This window comes from Lathamus discolor, chromosome 20, assembly GCF_037157495.1.
Source record: "Lathamus discolor isolate bLatDis1 chromosome 20, bLatDis1.hap1, whole genome shotgun sequence".
NCBI lineage: Eukaryota > Metazoa > Chordata > Aves > Psittaciformes > Psittacidae > Lathamus > Lathamus discolor.
This window is the reverse complement of record NC_088903.1, coordinates 4,085,276-4,101,009: the sequence shown is the minus strand read 5'-3', so window position 1 is coordinate 4,101,009 and position 15,734 is coordinate 4,085,276. Positions and strand designations below refer to the sequence as shown.

The 15,734-nt window shown below is 58.0% G+C and overlaps 6 protein-coding genes across 6 annotated transcripts; 3 read left to right on the top strand and 3 right to left on the bottom strand.

Annotated features, from left to right (window-relative positions):
- Positions 1-1,796: 1,796 nt before the first annotated feature.
- On the bottom strand, positions 1,797-2,594 carry LOC136023960 (feather keratin Cos1-2-like). Its single transcript, XM_065698984.1, has 2 exons — positions 2,471-2,594; positions 1,797-2,182 (listed from the first exon to the last, which is right to left on the bottom strand). The coding sequence occupies exon 2, from the start codon at positions 2,159-2,161 to the stop codon at positions 1,865-1,867; it is 297 nt and encodes a 98-aa protein (XP_065555056.1). The 5' UTR covers positions 2,162-2,182; positions 2,471-2,594; the 3' UTR covers positions 1,797-1,864.
- A 547-nt stretch (positions 2,595-3,141) lies between these two features.
- Positions 3,142-4,011, top strand: LOC136023958 (feather keratin Cos1-1/Cos1-3/Cos2-1-like). Its single transcript, XM_065698982.1, has 2 exons — positions 3,142-3,342; positions 3,631-4,011. Exon 2 carries the CDS (start codon positions 3,652-3,654, stop codon positions 3,946-3,948), a length of 297 nt encoding a protein of 98 aa, XP_065555054.1. The 5' UTR covers positions 3,142-3,342; positions 3,631-3,651; the 3' UTR covers positions 3,949-4,011.
- Positions 4,012-6,808: 2,797 nt separating this feature from the next.
- LOC136023964 (feather keratin Cos1-2-like) lies at positions 6,809-7,728 on the bottom strand. The gene is made up of 2 exons (XM_065698989.1): positions 7,481-7,728; positions 6,809-7,192 (listed from the first exon to the last, which is right to left on the bottom strand). The coding sequence occupies exon 2, from the start codon at positions 7,169-7,171 to the stop codon at positions 6,875-6,877; it is 297 nt and encodes a 98-aa protein (XP_065555061.1). The 5' UTR covers positions 7,172-7,192; positions 7,481-7,728; the 3' UTR covers positions 6,809-6,874.
- Positions 7,729-8,275: 547 nt separating this feature from the next.
- LOC136023961 (feather keratin Cos1-1/Cos1-3/Cos2-1-like) lies at positions 8,276-9,021 on the top strand. The gene is made up of 2 exons (XM_065698986.1): positions 8,276-8,352; positions 8,641-9,021. The coding sequence occupies exon 2, from the start codon at positions 8,662-8,664 to the stop codon at positions 8,956-8,958; it is 297 nt and encodes a 98-aa protein (XP_065555058.1). The 5' UTR covers positions 8,276-8,352; positions 8,641-8,661; the 3' UTR covers positions 8,959-9,021.
- Positions 9,022-11,969: 2,948 nt separating this feature from the next.
- LOC136023955 (feather keratin Cos1-1/Cos1-3/Cos2-1-like) lies at positions 11,970-12,898 on the bottom strand. Its single transcript, XM_065698979.1, has 2 exons — positions 12,720-12,898; positions 11,970-12,351 (listed from the first exon to the last, which is right to left on the bottom strand). The coding sequence occupies exon 2, from the start codon at positions 12,328-12,330 to the stop codon at positions 12,007-12,009; it is 324 nt and encodes a 107-aa protein (XP_065555051.1). The 5' UTR covers positions 12,331-12,351; positions 12,720-12,898; the 3' UTR covers positions 11,970-12,006.
- Positions 12,899-14,239: 1,341 nt separating this feature from the next.
- Positions 14,240-15,142, top strand: LOC136023945 (feather keratin Cos1-1/Cos1-3/Cos2-1-like). The gene is made up of 2 exons (XM_065698968.1): positions 14,240-14,427; positions 14,796-15,142. The coding sequence occupies exons 1-2, from the start codon at positions 14,248-14,250 to the stop codon at positions 15,138-15,140; spliced, it is 525 nt and encodes a 174-aa protein (XP_065555040.1). The 5' UTR covers positions 14,240-14,247; the 3' UTR covers positions 15,141-15,142.
- Positions 15,143-15,734: the final 592 nt, after the last annotated feature.

Genomic DNA, 15,734 nt, shown 5'->3' with positions numbered 1-15,734 from the left:
AAGTCAGGGCATGGTGCTGGATAGAGGATCGATCTTCTGGATGTTGTTTTCAACACAGCTGAATGAACTTTCCTTTCTCTCCCTTCTCCATGGCCAAGAACTGCAGACTCTTGGCTTTCCCCAGGGATCCCTGCACTGGTGCCCTCCACTCGCAGTCTTTGTTTCTCTCTTTTAACTCATTAAAGTTCTGCTTTACTGGCAAGCCTGGCCTTCTTGTGATCCTTCTCTCTGTGAAGCCTCTCCAGGCTGCCAAAGGGGAAGGGTATTGCTCAGGAGTGGAAGGGGGTGAGGGCACAAGGAGACTCTTCTCCATTCACAAAGGAATGGGAGGTTGGGACACCCAGCAGCAGCTGGAGCTTTTTGACACTGTCCCTTGGAGATAAGGAACACATCCTTGGTTGCTCTGCTGCCAGTGACTATCTGGCCTTCCCTTGCTGTGTCCACAAATGCACTCACAGCAGGAGGCCTTGAGGCATCAGCAAACCCATGGCTTCTTGAGGAAGGGCATTCTCTTGTTGTTCTCTGAGCTGTGCTGGGGTGGCAGGCGCAGTGGGTGATCATAGAATCATATCATAGGATAATTAGGATTATTTGCTCTGCAGAATAGCAGAAGTCGTGATGGGGGGAACACTCTTTGGAATAGCCAGTGGCTTCTACTTCACCTTCCTCTTTTCTCCACGACCCAGTCTAGGTGCCACGACCAGCAGCCATGGGCAGGAATAGCAGGGATGTGCTATTAGAAGGAGTAGGTGCTGAATGCCCCAAGGCTGGAGCTAATTGTGGGGGACGTGAGGGCATTCGGCACAGAAAAAGGGGACAGTGAAACTGTTTCTGAGGGACATCAAATAGCTCTGACACAGCGCACACAGGGGAATGTGAAGATTAGCAAAGATGAGGTTACTGAGTGCACAGAAACAGGCCTCTTGACTGCTTCAGTCTCCCTTCAGAGAACTGTAATGCAGAATTGTCTCCATTGTGGGGGGAGAGGGTTATTTACGTGTAAATCACATGCTCACAGTGAAGAACGACAGGGAGCATTACCAGGACTGAAGAGCAAGGCCTACGAAGGAAGTTTTCAAGGCTCACTGAAAAGCACATCTATATGTTTGCATTCATAAAGAAGCCACATTCATGTGATCAGGGAAGGTGAACACCTGAAATACTAGGAGGTCCTCCTGGGGGTGCTGGGCTCAGAGGTGGTGGGGACGCTGTTGCACAGCCTGAGCTGGCTGATTCCAGTCCTAAGCGTTGGGTTACCTCAGCCCTGCACGCCTGGGGAGAGCTGGGCCCTGCCAGGTGCTGAAGGACTGCATGAGGCAGGATCTCATCTGCCTGTGCCCATGTGTGCTGGGCATGCAGGGGTGGTGAGCTGGGGGTGTAGGGGAGAGGAGGGCAGAGGCTGTCGGTTGTCTTTGGGCAGTATTTTCTCCTCATGCCCACTCAAGACACCCTCTGAAGCCAGCTCTCACTGATGGCCATTGCTGGTGGAGTAGCCAGGGATGTCTTTGTCACCTCCAAGGGGATGCAGACTCTAAGAGCTCCCACAGAAGGAAGGACTCTGAGGCCCAGGCTTGGATGCAGCACAACTTTAATGAGGGTAAAGAAGAAAAGGAGGTGGCTCACAGGGAGCACCAGGGGCAGCCACCAAGATGCGGTGCAGCTCCTGCAGGGTGTCCGTCTGCCTGTCCCTCACAGGGAGGGAGGGAGGCCAAGAGGTCCCCACTGGGCTGGGGCGGGAGGTGGGGACAGGAAAGGAATAGAGAGGAGAGTGGGAGAAGGAAACAGCGCCGCGAAGCTCCATCTCCTGTCCGGATCCATGATGTGAGGTCTTGGAGGTCCTTGCCCGAGGATGCTGGCAGCAGCTTTAGCAGGGTCTGCAGCGGTAGCGGTTGGTGATGCAGGAGAGGTCGAAGCCCCCGGAGTTGATGGGCACTCCCTCGGCGCTGAGGATGCTGCCAACGGCAGCGGAGGTGGAGGAGCCCACAACGGTGTTCTGAGGGAAGGAGCTGAGGATGGGGCCGGGCAGGGTCACCACCACGGCGGAGGGCTGGATGGCGATGGTGGAGCTCTGGCACTGCCTGACACAGCACTCATTGCAGCTGTTGGCCAGCGGGGTCGGGCCGCAGGGCTGGCAGGGCACGCACGGGTTGCAGCAGGACATGTCTGGGTGCTGGAGCTTCACCTGGACACAGGGCAGGGGCAAGCAGAGGATGGGACACGGCAGCAGCAGCTCTGCAGCCAGGCCTGGGCAAGCCAAGGCAGCTCCTGGCCCAGCGCACGCTCAGCACCTCCAAGCCCAGCAGCCAGCTCAGCTCAGTGCCAGCCTCTCTCTGCACAAGCCCTGCTCTCCCCTTCCCTCTCCCAGCAGAAGCAGCTCCCAGCCCTGCGCTAGCACAGCCCCCAGCAGCTCAGGCACACGGGCAGGAACGACCTGCTCTGGAAGCAGCAGCACAAGAGGCTTCGCACTCACCTGAATCCCAGGAGAAGGAGGCCAGAGAAGTGGATGAAGAGCAGAGACCTGGGCTGCCTTTTATAGTCGTCCTGCAGTGCCTCAGGCCCACGGGCACCTCTGTGGCCGCGCTCATTTCCTGACAAGCTCCTGGCAAACGCAAACCCTCCCAGGTAATGGCAGGGGCCGTGCCCCGGTTTCCGCCACTGCTGCCTTTTAATTTCCCGGCTCAGGTGCTTTGCCATAGGAAGGCTTCTGTGAGTGCCGGGGTGAGAAGCCCAAGGGTTTCCGGGCAGAAACACGTGAGCGCAGCAGAAGCCTCACATCAAGGGCTGGTGCATCCCGTGCAGGCAGGGGATGTGCTCCTGGCTCATTCCTGTGGGCTTGCTTGTGGCCAAGGCGTCGGGAAATGGGCACCGCTCTGGTGCTTCTCTTCCGCATGGCCAAGGACTGCCACGGGAGAGGACACGGCACAGCCTTTCCTCTTGCTGCCCTCGCCTCTCTCTGCGGGAAGGCCATTGCTGTGTGCAGATGGGCTTCTGCTGGGAGGGCTGGGCCCTACTGCAACACCAACAGTGCTCTCAGGGCACCTGCGCTGGGCCTTCACTTGTGGGCTCGTCCACTGCAAACCCTTGGGCTTCTCACCCCGGCACTCACAGAAGCCTTCCTATGGCAAAGCATCTGAGCCGGGAAATTAAAAGGCAGCAGTGGCGGAAACCGGGACACGGCCCCTGCCATTACCTGGGAGGGTTTGCGTTTGCCGGGAGCTTGTCAGGAAATGAGCGCGGCCACAGAGGTGCCCGTGGGCCTGAGGCACTGCAGGACGACTATAAAAGGCAGCCCAGGTCTCTGCTCTTCATCCACTTCTCTGGCCTCCTTCTCCTGGGATTCAGGTGAGTGCGAAGCCTCTTGTGCTGCTGCTTCCAGAGCAGGTCGTTCCTGCCCGTGTGCCTGAGCTGCTGGGGGCTGTGCTAGCGCAGGGCTGGGAGCTGCTTCTGCTGGGAGAGGGAAGGGGAGAGCAGGGCTTGTGCAGAGAGAGGCTGGCACTGAGCTGAGCTGGCTGCTGGGCTTGGAGGTGCTGAGCGTGTGCTGGGCCAGGAGCTGCCTTGGCTTGCCCAGGCCTGGCTGCAGAGCTGCTGCTCCCGTGTCCCATCCTCTGCTTGCCCCTGCCCTGTGTCCAGGTGAAGCTCCAGCACCCAGACATGTCCTGCTGCAACCCGTGCGTGCCCTGCCAGCCCTGCGGCCCGACCCCGCTGGCCAACAGCTGCAATGAGTGCTGTGTCAGGCAGTGCCAGAGCTCCACCGTCGTCACTGAGCCTTCCCCCGTGGTGGTGACCCTGCCCGGCCCCATCCTCAGCTCCTTCCCTCAGAACACCGTTGTGGGCTCCTCCACCTCCGCTGCCGTTGGCAGCATCCTCAGCGCCGAGGGAGTGCCCATCAACTCCGGGGGCTTCGACCTCTCCTGCATCACCAACCGCTACCGCTGCAGACCCTGCTAAAGCTGCTGCCAGCATCCTTGGGCAAGGACCTCCAAGACCCCACATCATGGATCCGGACAGGAGATGGAGCTTTGCGGCGCTGTTTCCTTCTCCCACTGTCCTCTCTATTCCTTTCCTGTCCCCACCTCCCGGAGCAGCCCAGTGGGGACCTCTTGGCCTCCCTCCCTCCCTGTGAGGGACAGGCAGACGGACACCCTGCAGGAGCTGCACCGCATCTTGGTGGCTGCCCCTGGTGCTCCCTGTGAGCCACCTCCTTTTCTTCTTTACCCTCATTAAAGTTGTGCTGCATCCAAGCCTGGGCCTCAGAGTCCTCCTTCCGTCTGCGGGCACCGTTTCAATCTGTTCAGGGGAAAATTTGGAGGTGGGAGGGATCAGCGTCACTGCGGTGGGTTTTGTCACTTGGAAACATGGTAAATTAATTTCATGTTTCATGGATTTATAGAACCATAGAACATTTTGGTTTGCAAGTGACTTTAAACCTCATTTCATTCCAATTCCCCTACCACCCGCATGGACAGGTTCCATGATCTCAGGTCAGTCCAAGCCCCTGTGTCCAACCTGTGCTTGAGCACTGCCAGGGATGGGGCAGCCACAGCTTCTCTGGGCACCCTGTGCCAGCACGTCAGCACCCTCACAGGGAAGAGCTTCTGCATAAAATTTCATCTAAATCTACCATCCTTCTGTTTAAATCCATCACTCTTGTCCTATTACTACGTGGTTTTTTGTCAAAAGCCCCTCTCCAGCTTTCCTGTAGTCCCTCTTTCGGCACTGGAAGCTGCTTCAAGGTCTCCTGGAGCCTTCGCTTCTCCAGGCTGAACCATCCCAGCTATCTCAGCCTGTCCCCAGAGGAGATGGTTTGAGTGCAAACATTCAGCCTACATTTTACAAACCACGTGGTCCATCCATCATATCCATGCCTCTCCAATTTAGAGACAAGGATGTTGTGCAGGACAGAGTCAAATCCCCCCTTATAGAAGACACCAGAATTTGTCAGGCACTACAATTCCCTGGATCTTCTTTTCCTCCTTTTCAAAAATGGTGTAATGCAGTCTATGGAGTAGAAAAGGTTTTGCTGCTGTATAAGCACTGCTCAGCTACAATGAAAACATCCCTGTGTTATCCACACTCTTTTCAGCACAAATCTGCATCATAGCCCCTGAGAGTTACTAGAAGGTGCTTAACCCTATCCCAGGCAAAACCAGCACACTCACTGACTTGTCTTTCCAGCTTGACCCCAGGTGTTTGAAAGGCAAGAGCCTGAGCCAGAACACACACAGGTTGACTTTAAGGTCTGTGTGCTCTTGCAGACCTATGAGCTTTTGCGGTTCTGGAGAAAGGCTGGGATAGCTCTCCTGTCCACAGTGTGCAGTGGCTGTGAAAGCAGAAGGCAAAATTGCAACCCTGTACTTGGTAAGAGCAGATTTTTATCCTCTTGGTGACCTGATGGGTAGAATTCTTTGGGAAAGTGCCTGGAGGAGTGTCAAAGAGGCCCAGGGCAAATGTGGGATACAGCAGTTGAGATCTGATGATGATAACGTTTAGGAGATCACCATAATTACCTCCACCACTTCCACTTCTTAAAGGCTCTACCATGGACATTTTCTGTTGAAATTTGTATTTCTGTAATTGTGCCTCATACTCTGTTGGACCCATGCCCCTGGGCTTCTGTGGCAAGGCTTTGGTAGCAGGAGGAGGAAGGGTGCCGGGGTGGTTTCTGTGAGAAGAATCCAGGGGCTTAACCCATGTCTGACAGCATCAGAGCCAGCCAGCTCCAAAATGGACTCGGTGCTGCCTAATGCTGAGCCCATCACTCTGGTGGTGCCTCTGTGAAAACGTGTTTAAGAAAGGGCAGAACACTGCCCAGGAAGTGAGGGAAAACCCATTTGAGAGCCAATCCTGTAAACACCAAGGCCGGGGTAGGAAGAGGTGGAGAAGGTGCTCCAGGTGATGGTGCAGAGATTCCCATGCAGCCCAAAGGAAAGACCATGGTGGAGCAGAAATCCACACTGCAGCTCATGGACGATCCCATACCAGATCAGGCAGATAGACCCTGCAGAAACAATGGCCAGCTCAGAGCTCATGCTGAAGCAGGCTGTTGGCGGAACTGTGTCCACTGGAGAATCCACATTGGAGCAGTCTATCCAGAAGGACTTCGGCCCATGAATAAGACATACACTGGAGCAGGCCCTGCAAGACTGTGGCCTATACTAAAAGCTCACGCTGGAGAAGAGGGAAAGTATGAAGAGGAAAAAATGGCACAAAGGAATTGGTGTGTATTGACTGCAACTCCCTGTTCCACCACTGCTGAGTCATAAATAATGAAGACTATCCCTGTCATCAGGAAAGCCATTTCCTGGCCCTGTTGGCTGGCTGTTGCAAATGGACTGGTGCCCTTCAAGCTTAAGAGAAAAGTAGAAATAAGTTTGCGACATCAAGAAATGATCCCCCTGCTTCCTAAACCACTTCTCAGAGATTAGTGTAGTTGCACTGGATGCAGATGTAGTCAAAGATTTAGCCAATGGTTTATGTCTAAAGGATTATAAAAGCACACTCAAAACTTTGTATCACTCAGCTAAGAGGTAATATGGGAAAAAGAAGAATTCCCACAGAAGGAAGGACTCTGAGGCCCAGGTTTGGATGCAGCACAACTTTAATGAGAGTAAAGAAGAAAAGGAGGTGGCTCACAGGGAGCACCAGGGGCAGCCACCAAGATGCGGTGCAGCTCCTGCAGGGTGTCCGTCTGCCTGTCCCTCACACGGAGGGAGGGAGGCCAAGAGGTCCCCACTGGGCTGCTCCTGGAGGTGGGGACAGGAAAGGAATAGAGAGGACAGTGGGAGAAGGAAACAGCGCCGCGAAGCTCCATCTCCTGTCCAGATCCATGATGTGGGGTCTTGGAGGTCCTTGCCCGAGGATGCTGGCAGCAGCTTTAGCAGGGTCTGCAGCGGTAGCGGTTGGTGATGCAGGAGAGGTCGAAGCCCCCGGAGTTGATGGGCACTCCCTCGGCGCTGAGGATGCTGCCAACGGCAGCGGAGGTGGAGGAGCCCACAACGGTGTTCTGAGGGAAGGAGCTGAGGATGGGGCCGGGCAGGGTCACCACCACGGCGGAGGGCTGGATGGCGATGGTGGAGCTCTGGCACTGCCTGACACAGCACTCATTGCAGCTGTTGGCCAGCGGGGTTGGGCCGCAGGGCTGGCAGGGCACGCACGGGTTGCAGCAGGACATGTCTGGGTGCTGGAGCTTCACCTGGACACAGGGCAGGGGCAAGCAGAGGATGGGACACGGCAGCAGCAGCTCTGCAGCCAGGCCTGGGCAAGCCAAGGCAGCTCCTGGCCCAGCACACGCTCAGCGCCTCCAAGCCCAGCAGCCAGCTCAGCTCAGTGCCAGCCTCTCTCTGCACAAGCCCTGCTCTCCCCTTCCCTCTCCCAGCAGAAGCAGCTCCCAGCCCTGCGCTAGCACAGCCCCCAGCAGCTCAGGCACACGGGCAGGAACGACCTGCTCTGGAAGCAGCAGCACAAGAGGCTTCGCACTCACCTGAATCCCAGGAGAAGGAGGCCAGAGAAGTGGATGAAGAGCAGAGACCTGGGCTGCCTTTTATAGTCGTCCTGCAGCGCCTCAGGCCCACGGGCACCTCTGTGGCCGCGCTCATTTCCTGACAAGCTCCCGGCAAACGCAAACCCTCCCAGGTAATGGCAGGGGCCGTGTCCCGGTTTCCGCCACTGCTGCCTTTTAATTTCCCGGCTCAGGTGCTTTGCCATAGGAAGGCTTCTGTGAGTGCCGGGGTGAGAAGCCCAAGGGTTTGCAGTGGAGGAGCCCACAAGCGTAGGCCCAGCGCAGGTGCCCTGAGAGCACTGTTGGTGTTGCAGTAGGGCCCAGCCCTCCCAGCAGAAGCCCATCTGCACACAGCAATGGCCTTCCCGCAGAGAGAGGCGAGGGCAGCAAGAGGAAAGGCTGTGCCGTGTCCTCTCCCGTGGCAGTCCTTGGGCATGCGGAAGAGAAGCACCAGAGCGGTGCCCATTTCCCGACGCCTTGGCCACAAGCAAGCCCACAGGAATGAGCCAGGAGCACATCCCCTGCCTGCACGGGATGCACCAGCCCTTGATGTGAGGCTTCTGCTGCGCTCACGTGTTTCTGCCCGGAAACCCTTGGGCTTCTCACCCCGGCACTCACAGAAGCCTTCCTATGGCAAAGCACCTGAGCCGGGAAATTAAAAGGCAGCAGTGGCGGAAACCGGGACACGGCCCCTGCCATTACCTGGGAGGGTTTGCGTTTGCCAGGAGCTTGTCAGGAAATGAGCGCGGCCACAGAGGTGCCCGTGGGCCTGAGGCGCTGCAGGACGACTATAAAAGGCAGCCCAGGTCTCTGCTCTTCATCCACTTCTCTGGCCTCCTTCTCCTGGGATTCAGGTGAGTGCGAAGCCTCTTGTGCTGCTGCTTCCAGAGCAGGTCGTTCCTGCCCGTGTGCCTGAGCTGCTGGGGGCTGTGCTAGCGCAGGGCTGGGAGCTGCTTCTGCTGGGAGAGGGAAGGGGAGAGCAGGGCTTGTGCAGAGAGAGGCTGGCACTGAGCTGAGCTGGCTGCTGGGCTTGGAGGTGCTGAGCGTGTGCTGGGCCAGGAGCTGCCTTGGCTTGCCCAGGCCTGGCTGCAGAGCTGCTGCTGCCGTGTCCCATCCTCTGCTTGCCCCTGCCCTGTGTCCAGGTGAAGCTCCAGCACCCAGACATGTCCTGCTGCAACCCGTGCGTGCCCTGCCAGCCCTGCGGCCCGACCCCGCTGGCCAACAGCTGCAATGAGTGCTGTGTCAGGCAGTGCCAGAGCTCCACCGTCGTCATTGAGCCTTCCCCCGTGGTGGTGACCCTGCCCGGCCCCATCCTCAGCTCCTTCCCTCAGAATACCGTTGTGGGCTCCTCCACCTCCGCTGCCGTTGGCAGCATCCTCAGCGCCGAGGGAGTGCCCATCAACTCCGGGGGCTTCGACCTCTCCTGCATCACCAACCGCTACCGCTGCAGACCCTGCTAAAGCTGCTGCCAGCATCCTCGGGCAAGGACCTCCAAGACCCCACATCATGGATCCGGACAGGAGATGGAGCTTCCCAGCGCTGTTTCCTTCTCCCACTGTCCTCTCTATTCCTTTCCTGTCCCCACCTCCCGGAGCAGCCCAGTGGGGACCTCTTGGCCTCCCTCCCTCCGTGTGAGGGACAGGCAGACGGACACCCTGCAGGAGCTGCACCGCATCTTGGTGGCTGCCCCTGGTGCTCCCTGTGAGCCACCTCCTTTTCTTCTTTACCCTCATTAAAGTTGTGCTGCATCCAAGCCTGGGCCTCAGAGTCCTTCCTTCTGTGGGACTCTTAGAGTCTGCATCCCCTTGGAGGTGACAAAGACATCCCTGGCTACTCCACCAGCAACGGCCATCGATGAAAACATGGCTCCAAAGGGTGGCAGGAGTGGGCATGAGGAGACAATACTGCCCAAGGATGGCACACAGCTTTGTCTCTGCCTTCTTCTCCCCTACATCACCCAGCGCACCGCCCCTGCATGCCCAGCACACATGGGCACAGGCAGATGAGATCCTACTTCATGCAGTCCTTCAGCACCAGGCAGGGCCCAGCTCTCCCCAGGTGTGCAGGGCTGAGGTTACCCAACACTTAGGAAATTGGCAGTGGTAACACCAGAGTCCCCCAGGCTGGGTGACACACGTGGGGAGCTGAATAAAAACCCCCACAAGCCAGGAACAAGTGATGCTCCACTTAGACGTACACATGTCTATGGGTCTGGAAATTTCCAACCTGCAGTGCTGAAGGATCTGGCAGAGGAGCGTGCCAAGCCACTCTCCATCATCGCTCAGCAGTCCTGCTGTAGTGGGCAGATCCCCAAATTTTGGAGGTCGGCCAGTGTGGTGCCTCTCTAACAAAGGGCAGGAAAGATGATCCCAATGCTCCAGGCGGGTCAGCCTGAGCCCAGTGCTGGGGAAGGTCATGGAGCAGATGATCCTTGGTGGGACCAGAAGGCACATACAGGAAAATGGAGGTATCAGACCAGGTCCGCATGGGTTCTTGAAGGGCAGGTGCTGTTTGACCAACCTGATCTCCTTCTATGACAGGGTGACCCGCCTGGTTGATGAGGGAAAGGCTGTGGGCATTGTCTCTTTGACTTTGGTCAAGCACTGGACAAAGTCCCACAGTGTTCTCCTGGAGAAAGTGGTTTTGCATGGCCTGGATAGGCGGATTCCTTTTTGGGCTGGAAACTGGCTGGATGATAGGGCCCGAAGAGTGGTGGTAAATGGCGTCACATCTATTCAGCAACTGGTGACTGGTGGTGGTCCTCAGAGTTTGGTCCTGGGGCCAGTGTTGTTCACTGTCCTCATTGGTGATCTGGAGGAGGGGATGGAGGGCACCCTCAGTGAATCTGTGGACAACACCAAGCTGGGAGCAGTGTTGATCTGCTGGAGCGTGGGGATCTCTGCAGAGGGATTTGGACAGGCTGGATCCATGGTTTGTGGCCAGTGGTGTGAGGTTCTACAAGGCAAAGTGCTGTGTGCATGCGGGCCACAACACCCCTGCAATGCTCCACGCCTGGGGAAGAGTGGGTGGAAACTGCCCATGAAAAGGACCCGGGGGTGCTGGTTGATCGATGTGAACATGGCCCATATAGCACCCAGGCAGCCAAGAAGGCCATCGGAATCCTGGTCTGGATCAGACACAGTGTGGCCAGCAGGGCCAGGGAACTTGAGGCTGCACCTGGATTCCCGTGCTCATTTCTGACCCTCTCAGTACAAGAGAGACTTTGAGGTTCTGGAGCGGGGCCAGAGAAGGGCAGTGGAGCTGGTGAAGGGCCTGGAGCACGGCGGTGATGGGGAACGGCTGAAGGACGTAGGGAAGTTTAGCCTGGACCTCATCGCTCTCTCCAGCTGCCTGGCAGGAGGCTGTAGTGAGGTGGGGTTGGGCTCTTCTGCCAGGTAAGAAGTGATAGAACAAACCAAAACGGCCTCAAGCTACACCAGGGGAGGTTTGCACTGGAGCTAGGAACAATTTCTGCATCAAGAGTGTGATCAGGAGTAGGAAGAGGCTGCCCGGGGAAGTGGTGGAATTCGAACAGCCCGGAAGCCTTAAACAGCGTGTACATGAGGCCCTTAGTGACAATGGCTACTGGTGGGTCTGGCAGCGCTGGGGAAGGGTTGGACTTGACAGTCTCCAAGGTCTGTTCCAACCTCATTGATTCTATGATTTATGAGAGGGGCCAGGATTTCGAGCATTACCAGGACTGAAGAGCAAGGCCTACGAAGGAAGTTTTCAAGGCTCACTGAAAAGCACATCTATATGTTTGCATTCATAAAGAAGCCACATTCATGTGATCAGGGAAGGTGAACACCTGAAATACGATGAGGTCCTCCTGGGGGTGCTGGGTTCAGAGGTGGTGGGGACGCTGTTGCACAGCCTGAGCTGGCTGATTCCAGTCCTAAGCGTTGGGTTACCTCAGCCCTGCACGCCTGGGGAGAGCTGGGCCCTGCCAGGTGCTGAAGGACTGCATGAGGCAGGATCTCATCTGCCTGTGCCCATGTGTGCTGGGCATGCAGGGGTGGTGAGCTGGGGGTGTAGGGGAGAGGAGTGCAGAGGCAGTGGGCTGTCCTCAGGCAGTATTGTCTCCTCATGCCCACTCCTGCCACCCCTTGGAGACGTGTCCTCACGGATGCAGCTTTAGCCAGGGATGTCTTTGTCACCTCCAAGGGGATGCAGACTCTGAGAGTTCCCACAGAAGGAAGGACTCTGAGGCCCAGGCTTGGATGCAGCACAACTTTAATGAGGGTAAAGAAGAAAAGGAGGTGGCTCACAGGGAGCACCGGGGCAGCCACCAAGATGCGGTGCAGCTCCTGCAGGGTGTCCGTCTGCCTGTCCCTCACAGGGAGGGAGGGAGGCCAAGAGGTCCCCACTGGGCTGGTGCCGGAGGTGGGGACAGGAAAGGAATAGAGAGGACAGTGGGAGAAGGAAACAGCGCTGGGAAGCTCCATCTCCTGTCCGGATCCGTGATGTGGGGTCTTGGAGGTCCTTGCCCGAGGATGCTGGCAGCAGCTTTAGCAGGGTCTGCAGCGGTAGCGGTTGGTGATGCAGGAGAGGTCGAAGCCCCCGGAGTTGATGGGCACTCCCTCGGCGCTGAGGATGCTGCCAACGGCAGCGGAGGTGGAGGAGCCCACAACGGTGTTCTGAGGGGAGGAGCTGAGGATGGGGCCGGGCAGGGTCACCACCACAGGGGAAGGCTCAATGACGACGGTGGAGCTCTGGCACTGCCTGACACAGCACTCATTGCAGCTGTTGGCCAGCGGGGTCGGGCCGCAGGGCTGGCAGGGCCGGCAGGGCTGGCAGGGCTCGCACGTCTGGCACTTCTCAGGGCAGGACATGGCTCGGGGCTGCAGCTTCACCTGCGAGAGAGGGCAGGGAGGGAGCAGAGCACAGGGACCCGTGAGGAACAGCCTGCACAGACAGCCAGGGGAGCACAAGGCACCTCTCGTGTGGGGACGTGGAGGCTGCGCAGGGGGAACAAGGGATCCTTTGCCTCAGCCCTGCCACACCTGCACAGAGCATCTCAGCACCAGTCTGCAGCCAAAGAGCCACCCCAGCCCACCCCGACGCTCTGCGCATGACAGACCGTCTCTGCTCTGCCCGCTCCCACAGCCACCACCTCGGAGCACTAACACAGCACCGAGGAGCAGGCATCAGCTGAGGTGTCCCTGCAGGCTGCACCCTGTCCCATCGGAGGGGCTGGGTGAGGATGGGGGCTCCAGCTCACCTGGTTCCCAAGGAGAGGCTGGTGGCAGAAGAGCTGGAGAGAGTGACCCGTTGGGCTGGCTTTTATACTGACCCCACAGTGCCTCAGGCACAAAGGCAGGCACTGCACAGGCAGCCATTGTCCTGCACGTTCCTGATGAACGGAAACATCGCAGGTAATGACATGGGACGTGCTGCTCATTCCCTCCATGCTGCCGTTGCACTTCCTGCTTATGTCATGCCTCTTCCCCCAAAAATGCTTCTTTGGAGTGCTGGGATGAGAGGTGCCATGATTCTCGGGACAAGCGTGCATCAGCGTGGGCAGAAGACCCAAAGTGAGTGCCAGAGGGGTCCATTGCAGGCCGGTGATGTCAGCCTGGCTTCACTCGGGTGGGTTTTGCATGAGCCCGCTGAGAGGAAGGGCCCCAGCTGCTCCCTCCCTCCCATCCTTGATTCCTCCCCAGAGGCTCCTCTGCGTCAGTGCCTTGTCCTCTCTTTCCTTCCATCCCGTTACCTGAGGGGACACGGACAGGGTCACAGCGCTCAGGTCTCACTGAGGAGAGCCCCAGACCAAGCCAATTCTTCTCATGCTGCCTCCAGGCTGGCTCAAGGGGCTGAGCTGCTTCCCAGGACTCCCGTGAAAACTCTGGCAGTCCAGGGACCTGCTGTGCTGTGGGGATGGGGGAGCCCTTTGCCATGACTGGCCCATGTCCAGAGCCAGGGGCTATGGGGAAAGGAATGAGAACCTAGGGAGCCTGGGAGGAGGAAGGAGGTGAACATCAGGCCCGCAGCCAAAGGCACCAGAAAACAGCTTCTGAGAGGATGATCTGTGCACTGCTGCTGCCTACCCAGCTACCCTCCGCCTGTAAATGGTGGGGTGCTGGCCAGAAAGTGGGTCTTTGAGCAGTGGGTGCTCTCTTGGAGCTGTGGAAGGCGGCAGGGTCCTGGCATCTCTGGGAAAGCCCAATGTGCTGATTTCAGCTGGGATACTTTTAATCCTCTTCCTAGTAGCTGATGCAGTGCTGTGCTTTGGCTTTAGCCTGAGAATAACGTTGGTAACTCACTGATGGTTTAGCTGTTGCACAGCACCTCTTACACTGATCAAGGACTTTTCAGTCTTTCATGCTCTGTCAGCGAGGAGGGGCACAGGAAACAAGGACGGAACAGAGACAGGACTTCAGCCAAACTATGCAAAGGGATATTCCTTACCGTGTCACGTTGGGATAGCAACTGTGGAGAGTTAACCAGAAGGGACCGATCACTGCTTGGGCCGTGCTGGGTATCAGTCAGTGGGTGCTGAGCAATTGCATTGAGCATCACTTGTGTTTTGTCAGCTGGGGCCCTTCCTCTCAGAGGGCTCATGCAAGTGAAGCCGGGCTGACATCACCGGCCTGCAATGGACCCCTCTGGCACTCACTTTGTGTCTTCTGCCCACACTGACGCACGCTTGTCCCGGGAATCGTGGCACCTCTCATCCCAGCACTCCAAAGAAGCATTTTTGGGGGAAGAGGCATGACATAAGCAGGAAGTGCAACGGCAGCATGGAGGGAATGAGCAGCACGTCCCATGTCATTACCTGCGATGTTTCCGTTCATCAGGAACGTGCAGGACAATGGCTGCCTGTGCAGTGCCTGCCTTTGTGCCTGAGGCACTGTGGGGTCAGTATAAAAGCCAGCCCAACGGGTCACTCTCTCCAGCTCTTCTGCCACCAGCCTCTCCTTGGGAACCAGGTGAGCTGGAGCCCCCATCCTCACCCAGCCCCTCCGATGGGACAGGGTGCAGCCTGCAGGGACACCTCAGCTGATGCCTGCTCCTCGGTGCTGTGTTAGTGCTCCGAGGTGGTGGCTGTGGGAGCGGGCAGAGCAGAGACGGTCTGTCATGCGCAGAGCGTCGGGGTGGGCTGGGGTGGCTCTTTGGCTGCAGACTGGTGCTGAGATGCTCTGTGCAGGTGTGGCAGGGCTGAGGCAAAGGATCCCTTGTTCCCCCTGCGCAGCCTCCACGTCCCCACACGAGAGGTGCCTTGTGCTCCCCTGGCTGTCTGTGCAGGCTGTTCCTCACGGGTCCCTGTGCTCTGCTCCCTCCCTGCCCTCTCTCGCAGGTGAAGCTGCAGCCCCGAGCCATGTCCTGCCCTGAGAAGTGCCAGACGTGCGAGCCCTGCCAGCCCTGCCGGCCCTGCCAGCCCTGCGGCCCGACCCCGCTGGCCAACAGCTGCAATGAGTGCTGTGTCAGGCAGTGCCAGAGCTCCACCGTCGTCATTGAGCCTTCCCCCGTGGTGGTGACCCTGCCCGGCCCCATCCTCAGCTCCTCCCCTCAGAACACCGTTGTGGGCTCCTCCACCTCCGCTGCCGTTGGCAGCATCCTCAGCGCCGAGGGAGTGCCCATCAACTCCGGGGGCTTCGACCTCTCCTGCATCACCAACCGCTACCGCTGCAGACCCTGCTAAAGCCACCGGTGACAGCCCAGCCAAGGAGCCCCGCGAACCCCGCACATGACGCCAGACTGACCGACGGAGACTGCGGCCGTGGCGCGGAGAGGGGCTGAGCGTGCCCCACTCCTCCTGCCAAGGGAGTCAGCCCTGGGCAAGGGGCCAGCCTGGGCTCTCTCCAAACACGGCCACTGCCTCTCATTCCCTTCCTCCACTCTCTGCTTTCCCTCCTCTGCCTTTCTTGCTTCCTGCTCCATGCAGCCTTGAGGCCCACCAAAGACAGCTTAGGCGGGGCCTGCGCACCCCTATCCGTCCACGGGGCACTGACTCCTGCCTGCCCGTTGAGATCTTTTCACTGTGGCCTCCTCTCAAGACATCTTGTTTCCCTCTTTGGACTCATTAAACTCTGTTGCATCCCAGCCTCTGGCTCTAAGTGTTCCTTTCCTCTCTGGATGCTCTCAAATGTTGTGCAGGGAGCTTGCAGATATTCTGGGAGGGAGCGAATGTGTGAACCAGTTCACCCTCTCTCATTCCAAGTGCACTGGGAGGATGGAAATGTACTCCTTGGGCTCCCCCCATGCCCTACAGAGTGTGATGCCAACATGAGCTGTC